The sequence below is a fragment of the Aristolochia californica genome, unplaced genomic scaffold (assembly GCF_029961685.1).
Source record: "Aristolochia californica isolate CCGP_79_NKW_82.1479 unplaced genomic scaffold, dmAriCali1.0.hap1 SCAF_5, whole genome shotgun sequence".
Classification (NCBI taxonomy): domain Eukaryota; kingdom Viridiplantae; phylum Streptophyta; class Magnoliopsida; order Piperales; family Aristolochiaceae; genus Aristolochia; species Aristolochia californica.
This window is the reverse complement of record NW_027182214.1, coordinates 3,038,322-3,061,438: the sequence shown is the minus strand read 5'-3', so window position 1 is coordinate 3,061,438 and position 23,117 is coordinate 3,038,322. Positions and strand designations below refer to the sequence as shown.

General features: G+C 40.1%; 1 protein-coding gene across 3 annotated transcripts in view; it reads right to left on the bottom strand.

Moving 5' to 3' along the window:
- LOC137965684 (uncharacterized) overlaps positions 1–23,117 on the bottom strand; it is a 107,427-nt gene that overhangs the window by 28,949 nt on the left and 55,361 nt on the right. For all 3 annotated transcript variants that reach the window (XM_068811995.1, XM_068811996.1, XM_068811997.1), the window contains exons 12-18: positions 14,589–14,656; positions 13,595–13,696; positions 13,458–13,528; positions 6,795–6,902; positions 6,572–6,647; positions 4,714–4,850; positions 4,474–4,633 (exon numbers count right to left, since the gene is read on the bottom strand). In XM_068811995.1, the coding sequence (XP_068668096.1) occupies positions 4,474–4,633; positions 4,714–4,850; positions 6,572–6,647; positions 6,795–6,902; positions 13,458–13,528; positions 13,595–13,696; positions 14,589–14,656 (722 nt within the window). The remainder of the gene's footprint in view (positions 1–4,473; positions 4,634–4,713; positions 4,851–6,571; positions 6,648–6,794; positions 6,903–13,457; positions 13,529–13,594; positions 13,697–14,588; positions 14,657–23,117) is intronic.

Here is a 23,117-nt window from a genome sequence, read left to right as displayed (position 1 = left end):
TAGTAATCAGATATGCTATCTTCTGGTTGGATGAATGGTGTGGCCCCGATCCCTCTCGAAGGACTTCCCGGGGCTGCATAGGGTGGCTAGCGACCTCTCTTGCTCTGTGGCTGATTCATGGAGTGATCAGTCGTGGAGTCTCCCGTTCCGTCGGGGATGAAATGATGGGGAATTGTTGGCTTTTTGCTCTCTCCTTACCAGACTCAATAATACTATTATCCGAGAGCACTCAATTGATAAGCTGATTTGGAAGCCCAACAATAATGGCCGATTCACTGTTATTTCTGCTTACTCTCATATCAGAAAGCAAGACTACCATATTCACGAGCACAAGGCGAATTTGGCTTGGAAACTCTCAGCGCCAAGAAAAATCAAATTTTTTGTGTGGTCGGCCATCAAAGAACAGATTCTTACTTCGGACAACCTTCATAGAAGAGGCTTCACCACCCCCGATCTTTCTTGTCCCCTTTGCTGTGAGTACAAAGAGACAATCCAGCATGTCCTCTTACACTGTAGATTTTCGTGGCAAGTTTGGATGAAGATTTTTTAGAAAATTGGGCTCCAAGTGGGGCTACATCAGGACCTCTTTGGCACCTTAGAGATGGTTCGAGGGATTCACCTTCCTTGGCTGGGCAAGTTAATACTTTCGACCTGTCTTGCGCATGTTCCATGGAGTATTTGGCTTGAGCGGAACAACCAGAGATTCAACTCCAAAGCTAACACCTCAAACAACATGGCTTCTCATGCCGTTGGCCTCATCTCGAGCTAGCTTCATACAAGGAAGGATTTTGCCACTCTATCGAGGGTTTACCTTCGGGAAAATTGGAATTTGATCGCCCATATGTCTGGCCTCTGCAGAACTCCGAGTATGGCCATCTAGGATCCTCCCCCTTGCGACTGCATTAAGTTGAAATTTGATGGTAGTGCTATTGGATGTCCTGGGCCGACTGGAGCAGACGGTGTGTTCAAACGTCACAATAGAGACCTGATTCTTTCTCATGCTGGTCCGATGGGCATTGCCGATTCTAATACTGCTGAAGTTAGTGCTCTGCTGTTTGGCCTCCAAATCTTCAGAGACTGTCTCTATGGCAAAATTAATCATTGAAGGTGACTTGAAGACTGTTATTAGTTGGTGTTCCAAAGACAGCTCCCCCCCTTGGTGCCGCTAGCCCATCACTAATAGTATTGCTGACATTGTATCTTCTACTCATTGTAATTGGAATCTCATTCCTAGAGCAGCTAACTCTTTGCTGATAAATTGGCAAAATTCAGAACTCCCCAGCAATCTCTCATTGTTTGGGAAGGCTTCCCTTTGTAAATTGCTCTTTTGAGCTTTTGTCTTAATAAAAATCAGCATCATTTCAAAAAAAAAAAAAAGGAAAAGGCCATTGAGGATCATAATTTTTTTATGTGGATGATATTATATTATTTGGTAGAGATACCCGAAGAAGTTAAAAGGTTACTTGCCACTCATTTCCAAACTAAAGACTTGGGGACATTGAAATATTTATTGGGTGTCAAAGTTGCAAGAAGCAAAGGACTGGTGTTATCTCAAAGTATATAACTGATATGCTACATGAGTATAGACTATTGGGAGCTAAACCAGTAGATACTGTGATGGAAGTTGAAAACAATCTGCATGATGACCAAAGTGTAGAGTCAAATTATAAAACATTGTATAGGAGACTGGTTGGGAAACTTATATATGCCATAGTTACGTGCCCGGATATATCTTTTGCAGTGAGGGTAGTAAGCCAATTTATGGAACTCCTACAGAAGATCCATCTCGAAGCAGCTTAGAGGATCTTGAGATATCTCAAGGAAGCACCAGGGAAATGTCTTGTATTTAAAATAGTGGTTACTTCAAAGTTGAAGTTTTATCTAATGCAGACTACACTAGGTCAAAGCTAGACAGAAGATCAACTACAGGCTATTGTGTCTTTCTGGGTGGCAACTTAATCAGCTCCTCCCAGTATTCAGAGATGCTACCTTGTTTCACATGGGCAATGGAAGGACCCTACTCTTCTGGTTGAATGAATGGTGTGGCCCCCACTCCCTCTCGGAGGACTTCCTGGGGCTGTATAGGGTGGCTAGAGACCTCTCTTGCTCAGTAGTTGATTCATGGAGGGATCAATTGTGGAGTCTCCCGTTCCGCTGGGGACTAAATGATGAGGAATCTTCGGCTTTTTGCTCTCTCCTTACTAGACTCAGCAGTACTACTATCTAGGAGCATTCAGTTGACAAGCTGACTTGGAAGCCCAGCATTAATGGCCGATTCACTGTTGCTTCAACTTATTATCATATCAAAAAGCAAGACTACAGTATACATGAGCACAAGGCAAATTTGGCTTGGAAGCTCTCAGTGCCAAGCAAAATCAAATTTTTCGTGTGGTCGGCCATTGGAGAACAGATCCTTACTTCTGACAACCTTCATAGAAGAGGCTTCACCGCCCCTAATCTTTCTTGTCCCCTTTGTGGTGAGTGTGATGAGACAGTCCAGCATGTCCTCTTACACTGGATTTTCTTGGCAAGTCTGGATGAAGATTTTTCAGAAGATTGGGCTCCCAATGGGGCTACTTCAGGACCTCTTCGGCACCTTTGAGATGGTTAGAGGGATTCGCCTTCCTCGGCTGGGCAAGTTAATACTTTTGACCTATTTTGCGCATGTTCCATGGTGCATTTGGCTCAAGCGAAATAACCGGAGATTTAACTCCAAAGCTTGCACCCTAGACAACACGGCTTCACATGCCGTTGGCCACATCTCGAGCGGACTTCATACAATTAAGGAATTTGCCGCTCTATTGGGTGTTTCTCTTAAGGAAAATTGGAGTTTGATCACTCATTTTTGACTGGCCCCTGTAGGACTCCGATTATGGCCATCTGCGATCCTCCCCCTTGCGACTGCATTAAACTCAATTTTGATGGTAGTGCTATTGGTTGTCCTAGACTGGCTGGAGCAGGTGGTGTTTTTAGAGGTCACAATGGAGACTCTATTCTTTCTTATGCTAGACCGGTGGGCATTGCTGATTCTAATACTGCTGAAGTTAGTGCTCTTCTATTCGGCCTCCAAATTTTCAAGGAACATCTGCATGACAAGTTAATCATTGACAGAGACTCGAAGACTGTCATCAGTTGGTGTTCCAAAGACATCTCCCCCCTTTGGCGCCACTGGCCCATCACTGATAGTATTGCTAACATTGTTTATATCTTCTACTCATTGTAATTGGAATCTCATTCCTAGATCAGCCAACTCTTTGGATGATAAATTGTCAAAATTCGGAACTTCCCAGCCATCTCTCATTGTTTGGGAAGGCTTCCCTCCTTTGTAAATTGCTTTTTTGAGCTTTTGTCTTAATAAAAAACAACATCATTTAAAAAAAAAAAAAAACTTAATCTGCTGAAAGAGTAAAAAGCAGAGAATGTGGTAGCTAGATCCAGCGCAAAAGCGGAATACAGAGCTATGGCACATACTGTTAACAAGCTCATGTGGGTGAGATCGGTATCTAGGGAGTTAGGCTTTCATCAAAAGGAACCATGACTATGTTTTGTGATAACCACACTATATTTTTGCCAGCAATCCAGTTTTTCATGAGAGAACAAAACAGATAGAGGTGGATTGCCATTTTATCACAAATGTTGTGATGAAAAAAGAAGTGATACCCCATATGTTTGATCAGCTGATCAACTTGGAGATGTTTTTACCAAGGCATTAGAAAAGCGTGAATTCATAACCTTCTGTGACAAGTTGGGCCTCATGGATATATATACTCCAACTTGAGGGAGAGTGAGAAAATCAGTTCAAAAGTATTTTGGTCATTTTACATGATCGGATTTTTTATATTATGGCACTATCTTGTTCAACATGTCTATGTACAAATTTTTATACTCATAGGAAGAAAGAATTCAGCTCATTGTTGAGCACATCTCTCTTGTCGCCATCAATGGGTGCAGTGGCAAGCCCCCCCCCCCCCCCATGGAAGTTGTGCCATCTTTTTTAATGAAATTACGGATCAAGCCATTCAGCTTATTGTTGAGCGCATATCTCTTGTCGCCATCAATGGGAGCAGCGGCAAGCACCCCCCCCCCCCCCTGGTGGAAGCTGTGCCATCTTTTTTAATGAAATCACGGATCTTGCTGGTCTCATCTTATAAAATCGGCTAATGGCTTAGCTGATTCATTGGCTAAAGTGGGGGTCACCTACCAATGTTTCATTGTAAGGGGGCCCACCTCTCCTCTGCTGCAGCTGTGTTACCTTTGGGCTTTCAGATAAAAGTGCTCTTTTCAAAAAAAAAAAAAAAAAAAGTATGCTTCCTTCTTCTTCCTTGCATAAAATGTTCGATAAACTCCCAACATTTTGACGATCACAAGTGACACTAGTACATGCACCAGCATAAAATAAACAGCTGAGGTGGATTCACAATAGCAAGATTGCAAAAAATGCCAAATCCCAAGTATATGGAAATGACAAAAAACCTGCTTGTTGTGGGAATCAACTAGACAGTGCTCAATTGGGCTACCAAATAGTTTCTGTGGGAATTTCATGTAATACTGATCAAGAGGTCCCCCAAATGCAATGTATACGGCAAGAGATGGCTTCTCCCTTCTCCCTGACCTCCCAGCTTGCTGCCACAGACTGCAAATAAAAACATACAGTTATAACTCGTATATAAAGAGAAAAATCTGCCTGAAAATTAAGAGAAAGCAAACTCCTACCTAGCAATACTTCCAGGAAAGCCAAGATGTAGAGTTGCATCAACATTTCCAATATCAATCCCAAGTTCTAATGCATTTGTTGCTGCAACCCCTCGAAGCTTTCCACCAAAGAAATCAGACTCTATTTTCCTTCTATCCTGTTCCATTAGTTAACTAAGATGTAAAAACATATATGCATAAAAATAATATGTTCGTGTGTGTGTTTGTGTGTATATATATAGAAAGAGAGAGAAAGAAAGAAGAACATGGACCAAAGTCCATCTAAGTTAGGTGGACCCAATTTTTAATTTAATCATTAAGTTTAAATTGAACGGCTTAAAACCTAATTTCTTCTTCCAACAAAAAAGACTTAATCTCCACTTACTCTACATCTTTTTCATGTCACATGCATCCATGTTTGAAATTTATTTCAGATACTTTTTATTTTTATCATTTTGTAAATGATAAAATGGAGGTAATGGCATTGCAGTAGATATAATGAAGTAAGCAGCACTCTTGCAAATAGAGACCTTTAAAGGAGAAAAAAATTAGATACATGGTGGACTGGACTTGACCTCCTTATGTGTATGTGTGTGTATATGTGTATGTATGTGTGTGTGTGTGTATAGGAAAAAGGGAATATGGACTCAAGTCTATATAAGTTACTGCAACCATTTTTTAATTTTACTGTACATTTAAATTCAAAGACTTAAATTTCAATTATTTTGTTCAATAATAATGTTGATTTAAAAAAAATATCCATTTTTTATAAAAAAAAATTAAATGATACTGAATTTTATTAAGAAAGCTCAAACGAGCAGATAAGGCACCGTTGTGTTGAGTGGGAAAAACTCTAACATTGAGAAAAGGGAAGAAAACTTGGTGGATTATAAGGTCGAGCAATAGGCCTCCTAAATGACGAGTCATTTTGGGATGGAATTGGGCTTAACCCAAAAGTGGTATCAGAGCATATTTTGTGCATGGGCCGAGGCCCAGTTTGTGTTCCCCAGGTTATTTGTGTTATGGACTCCATGAGGTAGGAGTTGTGGGCTCCATGAGGTGGGAATCTGTGTGTTGTTTGCTCAATAGGAGTTTGTGCGCAATGTCTCAGACCTGTTATGTGTACAAGTGGACATGAGGGAAAGTGTTGAGTGGAAAAAAGTTTCACAATGAAATTGAGAAGAAAAGTTAGTGGGTTATAAGGTTGAGTAATAAGCCTCATAAATGGTTAGTCTTTTTGGGATACAACCGGGCTCAACCCAAAAAACATATAAAAGATAATAATACCCCTAGACTCCAACATTATAAATGACCTTTTTGTAAAGAAAGAAAAAGTGGGTGCAAAAAGTCCAGCCTCCTTTCCTGCATATATGTATATATACTAATCCTTCCTATTGTACAATGTATACAAGATGTTATAAGTAGTCTTTTGTAATCCTCCCATATCTTATCAACAAAGCAACCTGAAACAGGTGTTACTATAGACAAACTATCAACCTCCTAATGAATGCATCTTCCTTTCATCAACGTGCAAGTCCCAGAGGTTCAACTTAAGCATCCATGGAGGAAGAGAGGCTAGAAACCAATGATCCATTCTAATTAAAGCAGTTCGTACAGACAATCATAACTAGACATGCAAAGTGGTAAAGTCTAGATGCTTCATTGAAACATACGAAGTATGTTTTGGAATAACTATCAATATAGGTCTCAATAAAAAACTAGATGGTACATCACTCCACACCAACATTAAAATTAAAGAAGCAGAAAAATGATACAACTGAAAATACATTACCACTACACAACAGCACAACAAAAAAGATGCTGCAACCACTCAGACTACCTCTAGTTTGTGAGAGACAAAAAATGACAAAAAACCAACCTTAGCTGTATAGCCAGAACGGTATGCACCTATTGTATCAACCAAACTAGGCGCAGTATCCTCAAGAATCTCACGCCTGTCAAATACTAGATTAATTTGAAAAGCAGAATAAAGAAAAAGAAAAAGGAAAACAAGCACAAATCAAAGATTCCTAGAATAAATCATGACAAGTTCCAACTAAATAAGGACAAGTGGAGACAAGTTCATGGCATCATGCACATACGTGTAGGATAGAACCAGCTCACTCAGTTTTCGAGTTTTACAGAACGCAATACATCGGAGTCCATGCTGAACCATTTCAGCAAAAAGACACGAAGCCTCCAAAATTGAACTGCAAAGCGACAATAAAAGATAATAAAATTAAACGCTAATGAGTACCCATGTCTGCTTGCCAGCAAGCTGTTTTTTTTATCATAGTTTGATCTTATACACATCATGACATGAAAACTCCGTGCACATAAATGCATGCAACAAATTGCTAAAAATGTCTTCCCAGGTTTTGTTTTTATAACAACAAGAAATGATTTTGCTAAAGTTAAGTCCAGGTCTATCCAAATGACCAGCTGAAGTTCGGAGGTCTTTTTCTAAGTAATAAGCATAGGATTTTTCTTAACACTTATCTATTTGGAACTATTCCTGCCAACACTCTCCCTCACATTTAGGCTTAAATGAAGGGACAACAGATCTGAGACATGGGCAACACAAACAGAGTACATTCCAAACGGGGCACAAACTAGACCCAACAAGGCAGACGGCCTGCTCTAATAACATGCTAAAGTTGGGTCCTGGCCCATCTTAAGACTAGCTGAACAAGTAGTAATCAACGGATTTTCTTAGCACATATATGTCGGAATATTACCATTAATAGACATTAACAACGAAAAGTCGGAAAGTACATCAAGAGGATCCAATGCCTAGAGGCAAAAGAAAGGAAAGGGAACATCAAGTAAAACTAAAATAGAAGCAAGTAAAATGACACTCATCTCATGAGAAAGGTATCTCTAACAATGACGTGTATCAAAGAGGCCCCTTCCTGAGATAAAGTATATGTTAAAAGCCACCCACATGTGTAAGGGTGGCATGGCTAGTAAATAACAAGAACTTCCATAGAGATGACACAGAATTTTAATTATGCAAGCTGGTGAGTATCCTCTTATGTTTTTTTTTCTTTTCGAATCATGTAACCCTAAGGACATTATAGTCAGTGTAAACACCTTCCCACAACTATAAATATAGCTTCAAGGCATGGGGTGGAGTATTCAAGCCTCTTCCTCTTGGCTCGAATTCATCCATACACCTCTCTCTTTTCCTTTTTTTTCTCTCCATCAGTTTCTTCTCTCCTCTCTCCCAAGAGCTAAAGTTCCATTGTTCTCTCCTTCCCTTATTTGGCGATTATGTGCTCCCCCAATGGTCAATTTTTTCCTGTGAAGTGCTGGTCTTAACAAGATCCTTACCGCTGACAATCTTCGACGACGTGGTAGCCATAGTGCTTGTGCTTCCAGCTCCCTTTGTGACCTTGAGGATGAGACTATCAGTCATCTTCTCATCTCTTGCCCATTCTCATGGTTGATTTGGATGAGCACTCTCAGTCAGATTGGCTTTTCAGTTAAGCTTGCCTCGGGATCTTCTCTCGGCCTACTGCATGATCCTTGGAATCTCCCTGCCCAAGTTGGGCTAGATGCTTGTCTCTGCTTGTGTTGCTTTTATCCCTTGGGGCCTTTGGAAGGAGCGTAACAATAGGCGATTCAAAGCCAAGTTTTTCTCTCAAGATAGGGTTGCATCATCTATCATTGGTTCCATCTCTACGTGGCTCCACTCCAGGAAGGAGTTCTCCTCTCTCTTGGGCTGCCCTCTCAGAGACAATTGGCATGTCCTTGCTATGATGGGCTCTCCGACTAGACCTCCCATTATGCAGGTGTAGCAACCTCCTCAACCGGGCTTCATCAAGCTGAATTTTGACGGTAGCTCCCTTGGCTATCCTGGCATGGCAGGCTTTGGTGACATGTTTCGGAACTCATGCGGTAATCAGCTCATGTCCTACTCTGGTCCCATGGGCATCTCTAACTCCACCTCAACTGAGCTCCAAGCACTCCTCAGTGGCTTCACCATTTTCCTGGATCGTCTCTCCGGGCCTCTCCACATCGAGGGAGATTCCGCGATGATTATTGGATGGTTCTTTTCCTCCTCTACCCCCACCATGGTGACATTGGGATGTTTTCTATTCTATTATGGACATTATCTCGCACATTACCTGTATTTGGTCCCATGTTCCTAGGTTTGCGAATTTTGTGGCTGGCGTCTTTGCTAATTTACCTTGGATATCTCTTGTCCAAAGAAAACTTGGAATGCCAAATCGACCTTGGTATTTGGAAGAAATAACATTACTGGTCTTAGTCAGCGATCTCCAATATGGAGATACATCCATAAAAATTTCACCATGTTTGCTTCTCATATACGATTTCATGCTGGTTTAGGCTCCTCCATTAGTTTTTGGACTGAGCTTTGGTTTCTTGATTTCCCATTTAATGCGAAATACTGTTTCTTATTTCTTCTTGCTGGACATCAACAAACTAAAATTTCAGATATTATTGAAGAAAGGAGCTTTAAGCGCATTGATTAGAGTTGTCAATTTAGACGAGATCTTACGGATGAAAAAGCTTTGGAATTTGCTGATTTATTTGCAATCTTGATGATAGCTATCTTCAAGTTTCTTAGATTGCATGGAGTGATCATTTGTGGAGTCTCCCATTCCGTCGGGGATTAAATGATGAAGAATCGTTGGCTTTTTGCTCTCTCCTTACCAATTTAGCAGTACTATTATCTGGGAACACTCAGTTGATAAGCTGATTTGGAATCCCAGTAATAATGGCCAATTCACTGTCACTTCGTCTTACTCTCATATCAGAAAACAAGACTACAATATTCATGAGCACAAGGCGAATCTGGCTTGGAAACTCTCAGCGCCAAGCAAAATCAAAATTTTCGTATGGTCAGCCATCAGAGAACAAATTCTTACTTCAGACAACCTTCATAGAAGAGGCTTCACTGCCCCCCGATCTTTCTTGTCCCCGTTGCGGTGAGTGCAAAAAGAGTCCAGCATGTCCTCTTACACTGTGGATTTTCGTGGCAAGTTTGGATGAAGATCTTTCAGAAAATTGGGCTCCAAGTGGGACTACATCATGACCTCTTTGGCACCTTTAAGATGATTCGAGGGATTCTCCTTCCTCGGGTGGGCAAGTTAATACTTTCGGCCTGTATTGCGCATGTTACACAGTGCATTTGGCTTGAGTGGAACAACCGGAGATTCAACTCCAAAGCTAGCACCCCGGACAACACGGCTTCTCATACCGTTGGCCTCATCTCGAGTTGGCTTCATACAAAGAAGGATTTTTCCACTCTATCTAGGGTTTCCTTCGGGAAAATTGGAATTTGATTGCTCATATATCTGGCCCCAACAGAACTCCGAGTATGGCTATCTGGGATCCTCCCCCTTGCGACTGCATTAAGTTGAATTTTGATGGTAGTGCTATTGGATGTCTTGGGCCAGCTGGACAAGGTGGTGTGTTCAAAGGTCACAATGGAGACCCTATTCTTTCTTATGCTGGTCCGGTGGGCATTGTCGATTCTAATACTGCTGAAGTTAGTGCTCTGTTGTTCGGCCTCCAAATCTTCAGGGATCGTCTCCATGGCAAGTTAATCATTGAAGGTGACTCGAAGACGGTTATTAGTTGGTATACCAAAGGCAGCTTCTCCCCTTGGCACCACTGGCCCATCACTGATAGTATTGCTGACATCGTACCTTCTACTCATTGTAATTGGAATCTCATTCCTAGATCAGCCAACTCTTTGGCTAATAAATTGGCAAAATTTGGAACTTCCCAGTAATCTCTCATTGTTTGGGAAGGCTTCCCTCTTTTGTAAATTGTTCTTTTGAGCTTTTGTCTTAATAAAAATCAGCATCATTTAAAAAAAAAAAAAAGTTTCTCAGATTGATAAAATTGATTGGACTCTGATGTTGATAACGTTTTTTCAGTTTCATCTTGCTATCGCATGCTTATTGCTGAAGTTGCTTCTTATCATACAACAGCCTCAGCCTGGTCTCTATCTGGATCTCCAAAAGCTAAATTCTTCTTATGGAGTAGTTTGCATGGAAACGTTCTCACTCGTGATAATCTGCCTTATCGCGGGGTTTCTATATCTAGCCATTTATGCTTGCTTTGTGGAGTTGAGAATGAAACTATTTCACCTCTGTGGTGCCATTGGAATGCCTTTTTTGAAATTTTGGATATTGTCAATCTTTTTTATTGTTTTTGGTCTCTCATTCCGAGATCAACAAATTTTGTGGCTGATGCTTTAGCCAAGCAAGGAGCTTCTTTGCAATCTATTGTTGTCAGGAGTTTAACTCCTTTTTTGTTTTCTTAATAAAATCACATTTCATAAAAAAAACTATATATGCTTGTTACGACCAGATTTTTTTGGTTCTGTTGAATAAGTTTATGTATCCCAGCATCTATTTCTGAATTGTTTTCTCTTTGTTCTGGGATTCGCTTTCCTATATGCGGGAAAACATGATGCAAGTTTGTTTCGTATTCATGCCTTGCATGATCTGGTTGAAAAGGAGCTCTAGAAATTTTCAGCAAGTTTCTTCTTCATAGAAGTCTTTGGCTGTGAAGGCTTTCTCTCAGGTTATATATAGTCTGGCTGAAATCTTTGAAGTTATTTAATTGGCTGTGAAGGCTTTCTCTAAGGTTATATATAGTCTGGCTGAAGTTTTTGAAGTTATTTAATAATATTTCTGGTGACATGCAGAGAAACAAGTAGGCTCAGATTGCCTTTCATCAATCAGTTTCTCCCAAGGATGGTTGAATGGTCTCCGCCAGCTTCTCATCTCATCAAATTAAATTGTGACGGATCATCTTTAGGAACCCTGGTGCTCCTACTGTAGGTAATGTTTTAAGAGATTCTTCTGCCAGAATCTTGATCTCCTTTTCAGGGCATGTTGTTATATCTGACTCTTCTTCTGCAGAGCTCCTTGCCCTTAGAAAAGGTCATCGTATTTTTCGTGACAAATTTCAAGGGCAACTTCATGTTGAAGGGGATTCTAAAAGTGTGATTAGTTGGTGTGAGGGGAAAAAAATCTGCCCTTGGCGACATTGGCTTAGTTTTTATGAAATTCAAGATTTAGCACTTTTTTTTTCTCTTTTTTTTTGTAAATGGAATTTGATTCCTAGATCATCTAATTCTTTAGCTCACTCTTTAGCCAAAGCAGGGTTTCCAATCAATTTCTCATTGCAAGAGATTGCCCCTTTTGATTCTTATTTGCTTGCCTTTTGGCTTTTTACTATAAGATCTTCTTGTATATCATCAAAAGATGTCATGCAAGAAGATTCCCAGTCAAAATCCAAGAGTTGACAATAGCAAAATTACCCTCAATGACAACAGGCCCAAGAAAGTGCTGGTGTAAACTCTCAGCCCAGTAAGAAGCAAAGTACTCAAGACAATTGCAGCCCTCGCAATCTCTAGCCACACAACCTCCTCCAGCTTGACCAAGATCATAGTATGAGCTGCCATATAAATTGAGCTACAGCCAGCCACTTTGATGAGGAGTCTACCAGTGCAATGTCTCCATTCTTGCAACAGAAAAAGTCTCATCCCAGCTCTCTCTAATAATGAAGCTCAGGAAGATGGCTAAGCTCAGAAATCTTTCAAGACCAGAAGGGGATGAATTGCAGGGCTTGTTTAATAACTCCCCAATAGATTGGGATTTTCCATCCAAAATTCTATGCTAGCCTTCCTTCCAAGCTCCCTAGGATATAGCTGCGACTGTAAGCCACCAAAGTTTTTGGCTCACCATCCCTCAAGGAGGAAACTCACTGCCCAAGCCAGTCCAGTCAAGGAATGAGGAAGGAAGACAAACAAAGAAACTAAATATACAAAGGCAACCCAGACTTGGAAAGTGAAGGCACAATATGATCCATACTTTCATTTTTCAGGTTACATAACTTACATAATTGATTAAGGTTAATCCTCCATCAAGCATTCCAACATTACATGTGGACTTTTAACAGATCATAAACAAGTAAGAATTGGAACAAGGATTATCTCCTTGTTCCAATTACACAATATATATTCTGTTACCAACTTATTTCAAAATGGGTAAGGAGCATTCTAAAAACGTTTATATGCCCATTTACCATAGGTATCCGTGTCAATAGGTAAATAAATAGGTAAAGTAAATAAGTATTATAAAACCCTCTAAAATAGCATAAAAATTTTCTTGAGAAAATAAGAATAATGTTATCTTATAGGTTCTTCAAAACTAAGTCATCCACTACATAAAGAAACTTTTCTTTCTTACACTTACACTGGGTGGGCCTAAAATTACAAAACTACACTTCTATTTAGTCTGGTAATCAGTTAACCCACAACACATCATCCTTTACCCACATTAACACCATTTAATAAATGGTACATGGGTAAAGAGGTAAATCCCTACAAGGGTACGGATATATGTTCCATATCTATTTACAAATAGATAGAATGGTGGAATGGGTAATCGGGTCAATAACCAGCCCTCACTTTTAGTGAGAGATTGATACATTCTATCGTCATATCAGCATATACTAATCAGGCCCCTCATTACCCAAGTTGTCAACCAATATCAATAGGATGAATGTTGCTGCCCAAATGAAGGTGCTAGGATATCATAGAGGGGAAGAGCTATAAGCTACATAAGGAGAATTCCTGACATTTTTAGATTCTTTTGTAGCTCTATGGAATATTACTCTTCTCTGACGGTTGGTAACATCAACTTTTAAAGCAGATTGCAAATTTTCAGGAAACAAATGGGTCTTTTCAACAACTTTGCAGCCTAGGAACTTTGTACCTTGAACGTTTGGCAACCATCTCCGTATCATCACTTCTACTTCCTCTAATGCTACTTGCAGATTTTGACACCTGTACATAGAAAATTTCTACAACTCAAAGTGGAACAAAAAAGGCATAGAGTTTTGAGGAACCTACACTCAAAAAACGCAGTGGAGGATTCCAAAGGACAAAGAGCTTTGGCCCAGAAGGACTTCCATCGTTCTGAACTAATTCCAAGTTCTGTAAATTCACTAGCTCCTGAGAATTAAACCAAGAAATGTGATTCAAAAATGGCACATAAAAAATTGTCAAGGTCATGCACTAATACAAAATGGTATATTCATTTACTGTCTGAAATTTCAAATGAACAAAGTTCTCCCATCTGCAAATGCCACCTTCCAAAGATAAAACTAATAATTTCTATTGCACAAATTTGATGAAACCATATATTTTGTAATTTTGTATGCATAAAGATATGTGTGGCTGAGCTCAAACATGCTGCTTCTGACATTACTGTGACATGATATGCATGTATAAGCTCGATGAAGCATATATATCATAGGAGGAAACCAATAAACAATTGACGAGTAAGAAACTGACATGAAAACATGTAATTAAGCGTGGAAGAACCCCGTAAACTTTTATTAAATCCAATGTTCATCAAGCAAATAGAAAGTTTAAGGACTTGGTATTATGTTGCCCTCCATAAGACCGTTTAAGATTTCAGAAGCCACTCATGGTAGCAGATCTGGACTATGTAATCACACACTATAAAGCATTAAAAGTAAGCTTCTTGGCAAACTGCAAGCCCTAGCATGAAGAGAATTACCGAATTAGATTCCCATTTATAAATGATAGAACATCCTTATCTGACAAGAACTTTAGCCCCTACAGTCAAATCTCCTACCCGCCATTTATGGCTAGTATAGAGGAGAAAGCACCCTTATTTGCATGAATTCACCTATTGCAATGGTAACTGAAGAGAGAATCATTTCTTCAAATGTTAGACATTAGGAAATACTATTAACTTATGAATGTATGAGCCTCATCCTAACTATGCTGGGAGAAAATCTTATTTAACTAAAGTTAGATAAAATGCATGTGAACCTGATATGAAATATAAATTCCCAAGCCTCACTTTTGATCATACCATTGCATGCTCCCTGGGGTTTGCAGAGGTTGCAGTGCAAAGCACAAATGATAGATGGCTGCCATACACTGCACATAAAAAGATAGGGTCATGAACTCTTCTTTTTTAGTTCTGCAAGAACAAGAAGAAAGAGAATGCAAAACCAGCTTATAGTACAGGGTGATCAGGAGCCAGCATTTAAAGTCTAGCCAAAAGATAGACAAAGAAGAATCCACTAACTATCTAACTGAAGGATGAGACAAACATTTGGGGAATCCTGTCCTGGTGCAGTTAGTAGATTTTTTTTTTTTTTTGAAATGATGCTGCAGTTAGTAGATTTAGAAACTTAATTTTGAATTTATTGGGTTGCATTTGTTTTTCCTTCGTAATTCATTAGGGTAATTTGTTATACAGATTATGTTTGTATAGGATTTACTTTGACTTCACTGGGATAGTTTTCAGATCCATTTGAGTTTCTCCTTATGTGTTAGTCTTGGCCCTTTATATGGATTATTATGATATGAGCCTTTGGTTTTATAGTTTGTGGTTACACTAAAACCCTTTTTTTTAAGTTGCTTATGCACACACTATACCTTAATACTCCTGTTGAAACTTCAAGACTTTACAATAGAAACACCCCCATGAGGCTATTGAGCAAAAGGCCCAACCCACATGGTTAACTTTGATGAGTGTATCAAATGCCATGAGTAGTAAGCTCTTTTGGAAGTAATATGTGAAAACAAGATTTGATGCCTTCTCTTCCATTTTTTTTTAAGTATATGAGATGGCTAATTTCACACAAGGAAGTCTCTCCATTGAGGAATATTTTTCTGGTTTTCAAAACCTTTGAGCTGACTATGCAGACATTGTTTATTCGAATGTTCCCGTTGCAGCTCTCTCTACTATTCAAGCAGTGCATGAAATCAGCAAAAGAGATCAATTCTTGATGAAGCTCCGTTCCAATTCTGAAATTGCACGGTCTAATATGATGAATCGTCATCATGTACCATCTCTAGATTCTTGTTTCAGTGAACTTCTTCGTGAGGAGCAGCGTATAGTAACTCAGGCTGGCACGGAACATCGGGCTAATGTTGGTGCCCCTGTTACTGTGGCTTATGCAGCACAAGGGAAGAATAAGGGAAGAGACATGCGTGTTGTTCAGTGCTTTAGTTGTAAAGTTTTTGCTCATATTGCTCGGGATTGCCCTAGGAAGTTTTGTAACTACTGCAAGAAACAGGGTCATATCATCTCTGCCTGCCCCATTCGACCTGAAAGGAAGCAGGGTACTGCTTATCATGCCTCCGCCGGTGCCTCTAGTTCTATTGCATTGCCTGTTGCCTCGCCAGTTGTTCCTATTTTTGCAGCCCCTACAACCTCAGCAAACCCGAATATTTTCACTCCTGAGATGGTACAACAGATGATCATTTCTGCTTTCTCTACTTTTGGGCTCTTAGGTAATCATAAAGTTTCTTCTAAGCCATGGTATTTTGACTCTGGAGCATCTAACCATATGATCAATACTGTTGTTTCTCTTTCCAATGTCAGAAATTATAATGAAAATCAGAAAATTAACACCACGAATGGCAGTTCTCTGCCTATCAGTGTTGTTGGTGATCTTTCCTCTTGCTTAACTGATGTTTTTGTGTCTCCTGACCTCTCCACAAATCTTATTTTTGTTGGTCAATTGGTCGATAATAATTGTAATGTCCATTTCTCTCGATCTGGTTGTCTTGTGCAGGATCAAGTGTCAGGGACGATGATCGCAAAGGGGCCTAAAGTGGAACGACTTTTTCCTCTTTATGTTTCTCCTTCCACCATTAGTCCTAGTTTTCCTTTTCTTTCCTTTGCATGTAATGTTGTTGGTTCTGAACCTAAGATGTGGCATAAATGTCTAGGCCTCCCAAACTCTAATGTACTTCGAAAATTATTTAATTCTGGTGTATTGGGACATAAAATATGTTCTCTTGATCTTTCTTTTGAATGTCCATCATGCAAACTTGGCAAAAGTAAAGTTCTACCTTTTCCTCTTCATGCATCTCATGCACAATGTTTCGATATTATACATACTGATGTTTGGGGGATTACACATGTTGTTTCTCATGCGCATTACAAGTACTTTGTCACCTTTATTGATGACTGTAGTCGGTTTACTTGGGTTTACTTTCTACGGGCTAAGGCCGAAGTTTTTTTAGTATTTAAGCGTTTTCTTGCGCTTCTAGAAACTCAATTATCTGCCAGCATCAAAGTCTCGTGCCCTGATTCTAGCGGATAATACATGTCTAATGAGTTTCGGGCCTTTTTTCAAAGCAAAGGGATCATCTCTCAACGCTCTTATACTTCGACACCGCAACAAAATGGTGTTGCTGAGCGAAAAAATCGTCACCTTCTTGATGTGGTCAGAACCCTTTTACTTGAATCATCTGTTCCTTCTCGTTTTTGGTGTGAAGCACTTTCTACTTCAGTTTATTTGATCAATCGCTTACCTTCTCCTACATTATATCATGTTTCTCCTTTCTTTTAAGTTGTTTGGCCATTCTCCTTCATATTCTGATCTTCGGACATTTGGTTGTGTTTGTTTTGTGCATCTCCCTGCTCATGAACGACACAAACTTATAGCCCAATTAATTAAGTGTGCTTTTCTTGGTTATGCTATACCTCAAAAGAGTTATGTTTGTTATGATCCGCATGCTCGTCGTATACGTGTTTCTCGGAATGTGGTTTTCTTTGAAAATCAATATTTCTTTCCATCTCATGTTGAGTTGCCATTTGCATCTTTATCTCTTCTGCCTAGCTTTGATGATTCTCCAACAATTGTGGAAAGGTTCAAACCCGGTTTTGTGTATGGCAGACGTAGTAGACATGAGTCTAGTTCCACTTCCGTCCTGGCACCTAATCCTACTCCTGCTTCAGCTTCCACCGCTCTTCGCCGGTCTACTCGCCCTTCTCAGCCTCCTCATTGGTACGGTTTCTCCTCCACTATCTCTTCAGTGGCTACTTTATCTTCTATTTCTATTCCCACTTGTTACAAACAAGTCATGGCACATGAGTGTTGGCAAAATGCAATGCAAACAGAACTTCGAGCACTTGAGGAGAATCACACTGGGGATATTGTTCCTTGCTCTCCTACAATTAAGCCTCTTGGGAGTAAATGGGTTTTCTCTGTAAAACTTCGCTCTGATGGCTCTTTGGATCGATACAAAGCTCGCCTAGTAGCTCTGGGCAACAAACAGGAATATGGGATTGATTATGAGGATATTTTTGCTCATGTTGCCAAAATGACCACAGTTCGTACTATCTTAGCTATTGCTCCTTCCCAGTCATGGCAACTGCATCAGATGGATGTGAAGAACGCCTTTCTTCACGGTGATCTTCACAAAGAGATCTACATGAAGCTTCCCTGTGGTATGACTACTTCTTCTCCTCCTGATGTCTGTAAGCTACGGCGTTCTCTATATGGACTCAAGCAAGCTCCCCGGGCTTGGTTTGAGAAGTTTCGCAGTACGCTTCTTCCCTTCCGGTTTACACAAAGTCAGTATGATTCTACTCTCTTCTTCCACAAGTTGGCATCGGGTATAGTCCTTCTCTTGGTTTATGTGGATGATATTATAATTATTGGCACTGATTGTGGTTTGATTACTGAGGTTCAACAGTTGTTGCATGCCACTTTTCATATGAAAGATCTTGGCCAGCTCACCTACTTAGGACTGGAAGTACATCATCGAGCCAATGGTATTTTCATAAACCAGCATAAGTATATTCAAGATATTATTACTTTGGCTGGTTTGGAGGACACTTCTTCGATTGATACTCCTATGGAGGTCAATGTCAAATACAGGAAAGATGAAGGGGACCTTCTAGATGACCCTACTCTCTATCGGCGCCTGGTTGGGAGTCTCATCTACTTGACCACTACCCGCCCCGATATCTCATATGCAGTTCATCAGGTCAGTCAGTTTATGTCCTCTCCTCTGCATCTCCATATTGTTGTAGTTCAACGCATCATTCGAGGTTCTCCTACTCGTGGGTTATTCTTTCCTACCGGCTCATCCCTTCAACTTGTTGCTTATAGTGATGCTGATTGGGCTGGGTGTCCGGATACACATCGATCTACTACGGGTTGGTGTATGTTTTTAGGTGATGCCTTAATTTCTTGGAGATATAAGAAACAAGATCGTGTTTCTAAAACCTCTATTGAGGCTGAGTATCGTGCCATGTCTACTGCTTGTTCTGAGATTGTATGGCTACGCGGTCTTCTTGCGGAGCTTGAGTTCCCTCAAACTACTTCTACCCTTCTTCATGTTGACAAATATTCAGATTGCCACCAACCCTGTTTTCCATGAACACACCAAGCACATTCAGGTTGATTGTCATTCTATCCGAGATACCTTGGACAGTCGAGAAGAAATAAACGGGATCGAAATCAAAAATCGATCTCTTGGTTCGGGAAATTTACTGACACAGATAGCTAGGCGGATATAACAAAAATAGGCATCCATCAACCATGAGTTCTCAAAATGAAATGGGGAAGGACTCCATTGCCACAAAGAGGTGGTCAGAAGGATCAGTCAATGGTCAGAGCCCATTTGGTTGAGCACCCTACCCAACGCATTGTCATAAAGCCGAATCCAATCTGAACTTGCAAGTAACCAGTCGAGCTTAGAAAGAATGGGTTGCCTTTGACTATTTGACCAAGTGAAGGTTTTTCCCGTCAACAAGAACTCCACAAGCTTACACCTGGGGGAGGGGGGAGGGGATTAGTCAACAATGAAGTCGAAATGAAGTTCACGTGCATTAAGTAGTTTATTCAATTAGGCCGTTAGTGGTGAATGAGTGCCAGCATCATCTGAAAAACGCAAGTAATCGTCTCAGGCAAAAATCCTGGAATCGTGATTCAACACAATTTTGCGAATCATCTACTTGATGCGTCGCTCAGGACACGTCGTTCCCTCCCCTGACGATTTTTTTTTCTCATTTGCGCTCTCTTCTACCTCTCGGCCTTCCTCTCCCGAAATTTTTTTTCCTCCTGCTCTCTTCTTCCTCTCGTCTTTGCACTCCCTTTGGCTTCTTCTCCCTTCCTCGTCTTCGTGTCTCTTCTCCCTTCTCATCGTCTTCGCATATCTTCTCCCTTCATCATCTTCACATCTTCTCTCCCTATCTCTCTCGGCCTCCCTCTCCCTTCTCCCTCTCTCGTCTCCCTCTCACTTCTCCGTCTCTACCTCCCTCTCCCTTCTCCCTCTCGCTCTTCTCTTTTCCCCTAAAAATCTTCCCGATTTCCTTCAATTTCCCCATTTCAGTGTCAATCTCTTCGATTCTACTTTGATTTCCCTTGATTTCCCCATTTGGCTTCGATTTCCACATTGGGTTTCGGTTTTCCCCAAATTTCATAAGGTAACCCTAAACCCTAATTTTTTTATTATTAATTTACTGTTGTATTTGGTTTAATCTTAATTTCTGTGTGCGGTATTTGTATTTATTGTTTAGTTTCTACATAATTTCGGGAAATAGGGTTAGGGTTTATGGTATTTAGCGTTCAATTTTGTCTTTATGGTTTAGGGTTTACGGTTTACGGTATCTGGTATTTAGAGTTAGGGTTAAGGTAGGGTATAATTTCGGGTTTAGGGTTAGGGTTTAGGGTTTAGGGTATTTAGGGTTAATTTTTTTTTTAAAAAAAAAGCACAGTCAAGGTAGGGTTAATAGAAGTTAGGGTTTAGGAGTTTAGAGTTTGGGGTTATAGGGTTTAGGTATGCCTGTCGGAGAGGGGGTGGGTGCTGGATGTCTGGAGATTGTGTTATTGGAGAAGCAGTTTCCATCGGAAGATAATCTCTAAGACCCGCCCGGATAACCGACCAACCGAAGGACCCGGCAAGCTTGGGGATGTAAACGCATGCCATAACCAACTCACAAATTCTTTTGCTAACATGCTTACTACGTAAGGAGCCTTCCTCCAATCCCTTGTTGTAAAAGGAGTGCTTCCCTAATACGTTTTGTCATTTTTGCGATAAAATCCCATCCTTGTCAAAAAAAGACAAACTAGCTAGTCAAAAACAAAAATAAGAAACATCAGCTTACATCAACTCTACTTTTTTTAGTTTTTTGAGAAAGGCGAAGCTTTATTATAGCAAGCACACAAAACAACATATAAGTCAAGAGATCACTCCCTTTACACAAGGGATTGGAGGGAGGTTCCCTGCTTAGCAAGTAAATCAGCAAAAGAATTCATAGATCTAGGGGAGTGAGACTGAGTACAAACTATGCGGGATACAATGTCCATAATTTCATTAAAAATATCCCAATGTCGCCAAGGTGGAGCTGAGTGCGAAGAGTCCCAACCACCACCTTGGAGTCATCCTCGATGAGAACTAGGCCGCTAAGGTGATCCCGGAAGACGATGAGGCCATGCAAGAGAGCCTGGAGCTCAGCTGAAGTGGAGTCGGCAATTCCCATAGGGCCAAAGTGATGAAAGGAGTGCTCTCCAAGTCATGGAAAACTCCTCCAAAACCAGCTTTTCCCAGGTTCTAAGAGAACTTCCATCAAAATTAAGTTCAAGGAGACCTGCTCGAGGCAGTTGCCATTCATGATGAAACATCAGCTTACATCAACTCTACTTATTCCTTTTTGTCCAAAAATATCTTCTTCACCTTAACATTTTTTATTTTTTTTGAAAATGACCTACTTTAAATTTTACTCTCTCAATATTCTTTATCTTCTTTTCTATTCTCTTTCTTTCATAATTTTTTATCCTCCTGTCGCAATCTCTATAAAAACTAAGCATATATTAGTCCAGTTAACAAAGTTATGTGACCACAAATTTTAAAATTTTTGGGTTTCTTTTCCACTCTTCTTGACCCCATCCAGTTGAGGTAGCCTTTTCTCTTTTTCAAATTTCTTTTAGTTCTTTCTCTCATACTTGAAACTACCTAGGATTTACACATTCTTGCTTTGTTCCATAATAGTCACCAAATCCCTATCAAACAAATAAACAAATAAATAAATATACCTATTGTGTGTCAGAAATGTACTAATCCATTCTATCATAGAACTGTTTGTGTTGAAGATTTTTCAACCATACACATTTTGTTCCCCTCTATTATCTTGTCAGGCCCTTTGTAATGGAGTTTAGTTTCAGTGGTTTCAATTAATATTTTAATAACAATTTTTATTTTTATTTTTATTTTGAAAAAAAAGTGTGAAATATATTACTGAGAGAGAGAGAGAGAGAGAGAGAGAGAGATACAAACCTAACTAAACAGGACTTTCCTCCACAACAAGATGTTGGAGAAAAACACCTGACTTAGCCTGATCATCCGCTAAGCGATTAGCGGATCTAGGAATATGATTCCATATACATTGTAATTGAGAAGTTAAAATACATACATCATCAAAAAGATTCCAGTGACGCCAAGGCGGTTTACATTTCATAGTACCCCAACTGATAATGACTTGAGAATCGCCTTCAACATATAACGGTCCTACTATCCTTTGATGGAACAGTTTGAGGCCATTAAATAATCCTGATAACTCTGCCGTAGTGGAGTCTGAAATCCCAATAGGTCCAGAAAAGGAAAGGAGGAGATTCCCTTTATCATCATGAATAACCCCACCATAGTCAGCTGGTCCCGGACAACCCAATGCACTTCCGTCAAAATTTAGTTTAAAGTATCTGGCCGGGGGGGAGACCAAGTCTTCATTATTGGAGGTCGAGGGGGATAAGACATTTTTGCAACCAGATTCCAATTTTCTCGTAAGTTCATTCCTTCAAGTTTTTAAATTCTTTTCTCATACGTATCCAAGATGTAACTTCCCCAATAACATGATTGCTAAGAATATTATCAGGAAGAGATCTTTGATTAAACGGTTGATTATTCCGCTCTTTCCAAAGGGCCCAGATGATGTGACCAATGCAGCAAGAGAATAAAAGTTTTCCAAGTTTTGGGAGATTAGCCTTTGTGATTGTATAAATAGTTTCAGTGAGGTTTTGAGAAGAGCAATATTGTAGGCCAATTTTGCTAATGAGAGTAGTCCACACCGAGTAAGCATAATTACACAACAATAGTATATGATCCGCAGTTTTAGTGGAGACAAAGCAAAATGGGCACATAGGATTGGCGACCTGAGTTCCACGACGCATTAACGAGTCCGATGTCAATATTTTATTTTGGCAAGCCGTCCAAATAAAGAATTTTGCTCTTGGAGGGGCGTGTAAGGTCCACGCAATTGCAGATAAGTGACCGGATTGAGCAGGGGGTGTGAGAAGAGTTTTATATGCAGTTGAGGTAGAGAACGTACCTTTGGGACAAGGAGTCCATATCAGAGTATCAGGAGCATTTCTGGCACGAACCGTAGATAATCTCGTAATAAGATCAGTAACTTCAAGAGTTTCTGTTTCTGTTAAAGTTCTATGGAGATTCAGGTTCCAGTTACAAGAGTTCTGCCCAACCGCTGAAATATAATCCTCATTGTTCCTTGACAAAAGCTAGAGTTTAGGCAAGCCTGGCCAATCCACCAATCCGTCCAGAATTTTGTCCTACTACCAGATCCAATATAGCACTT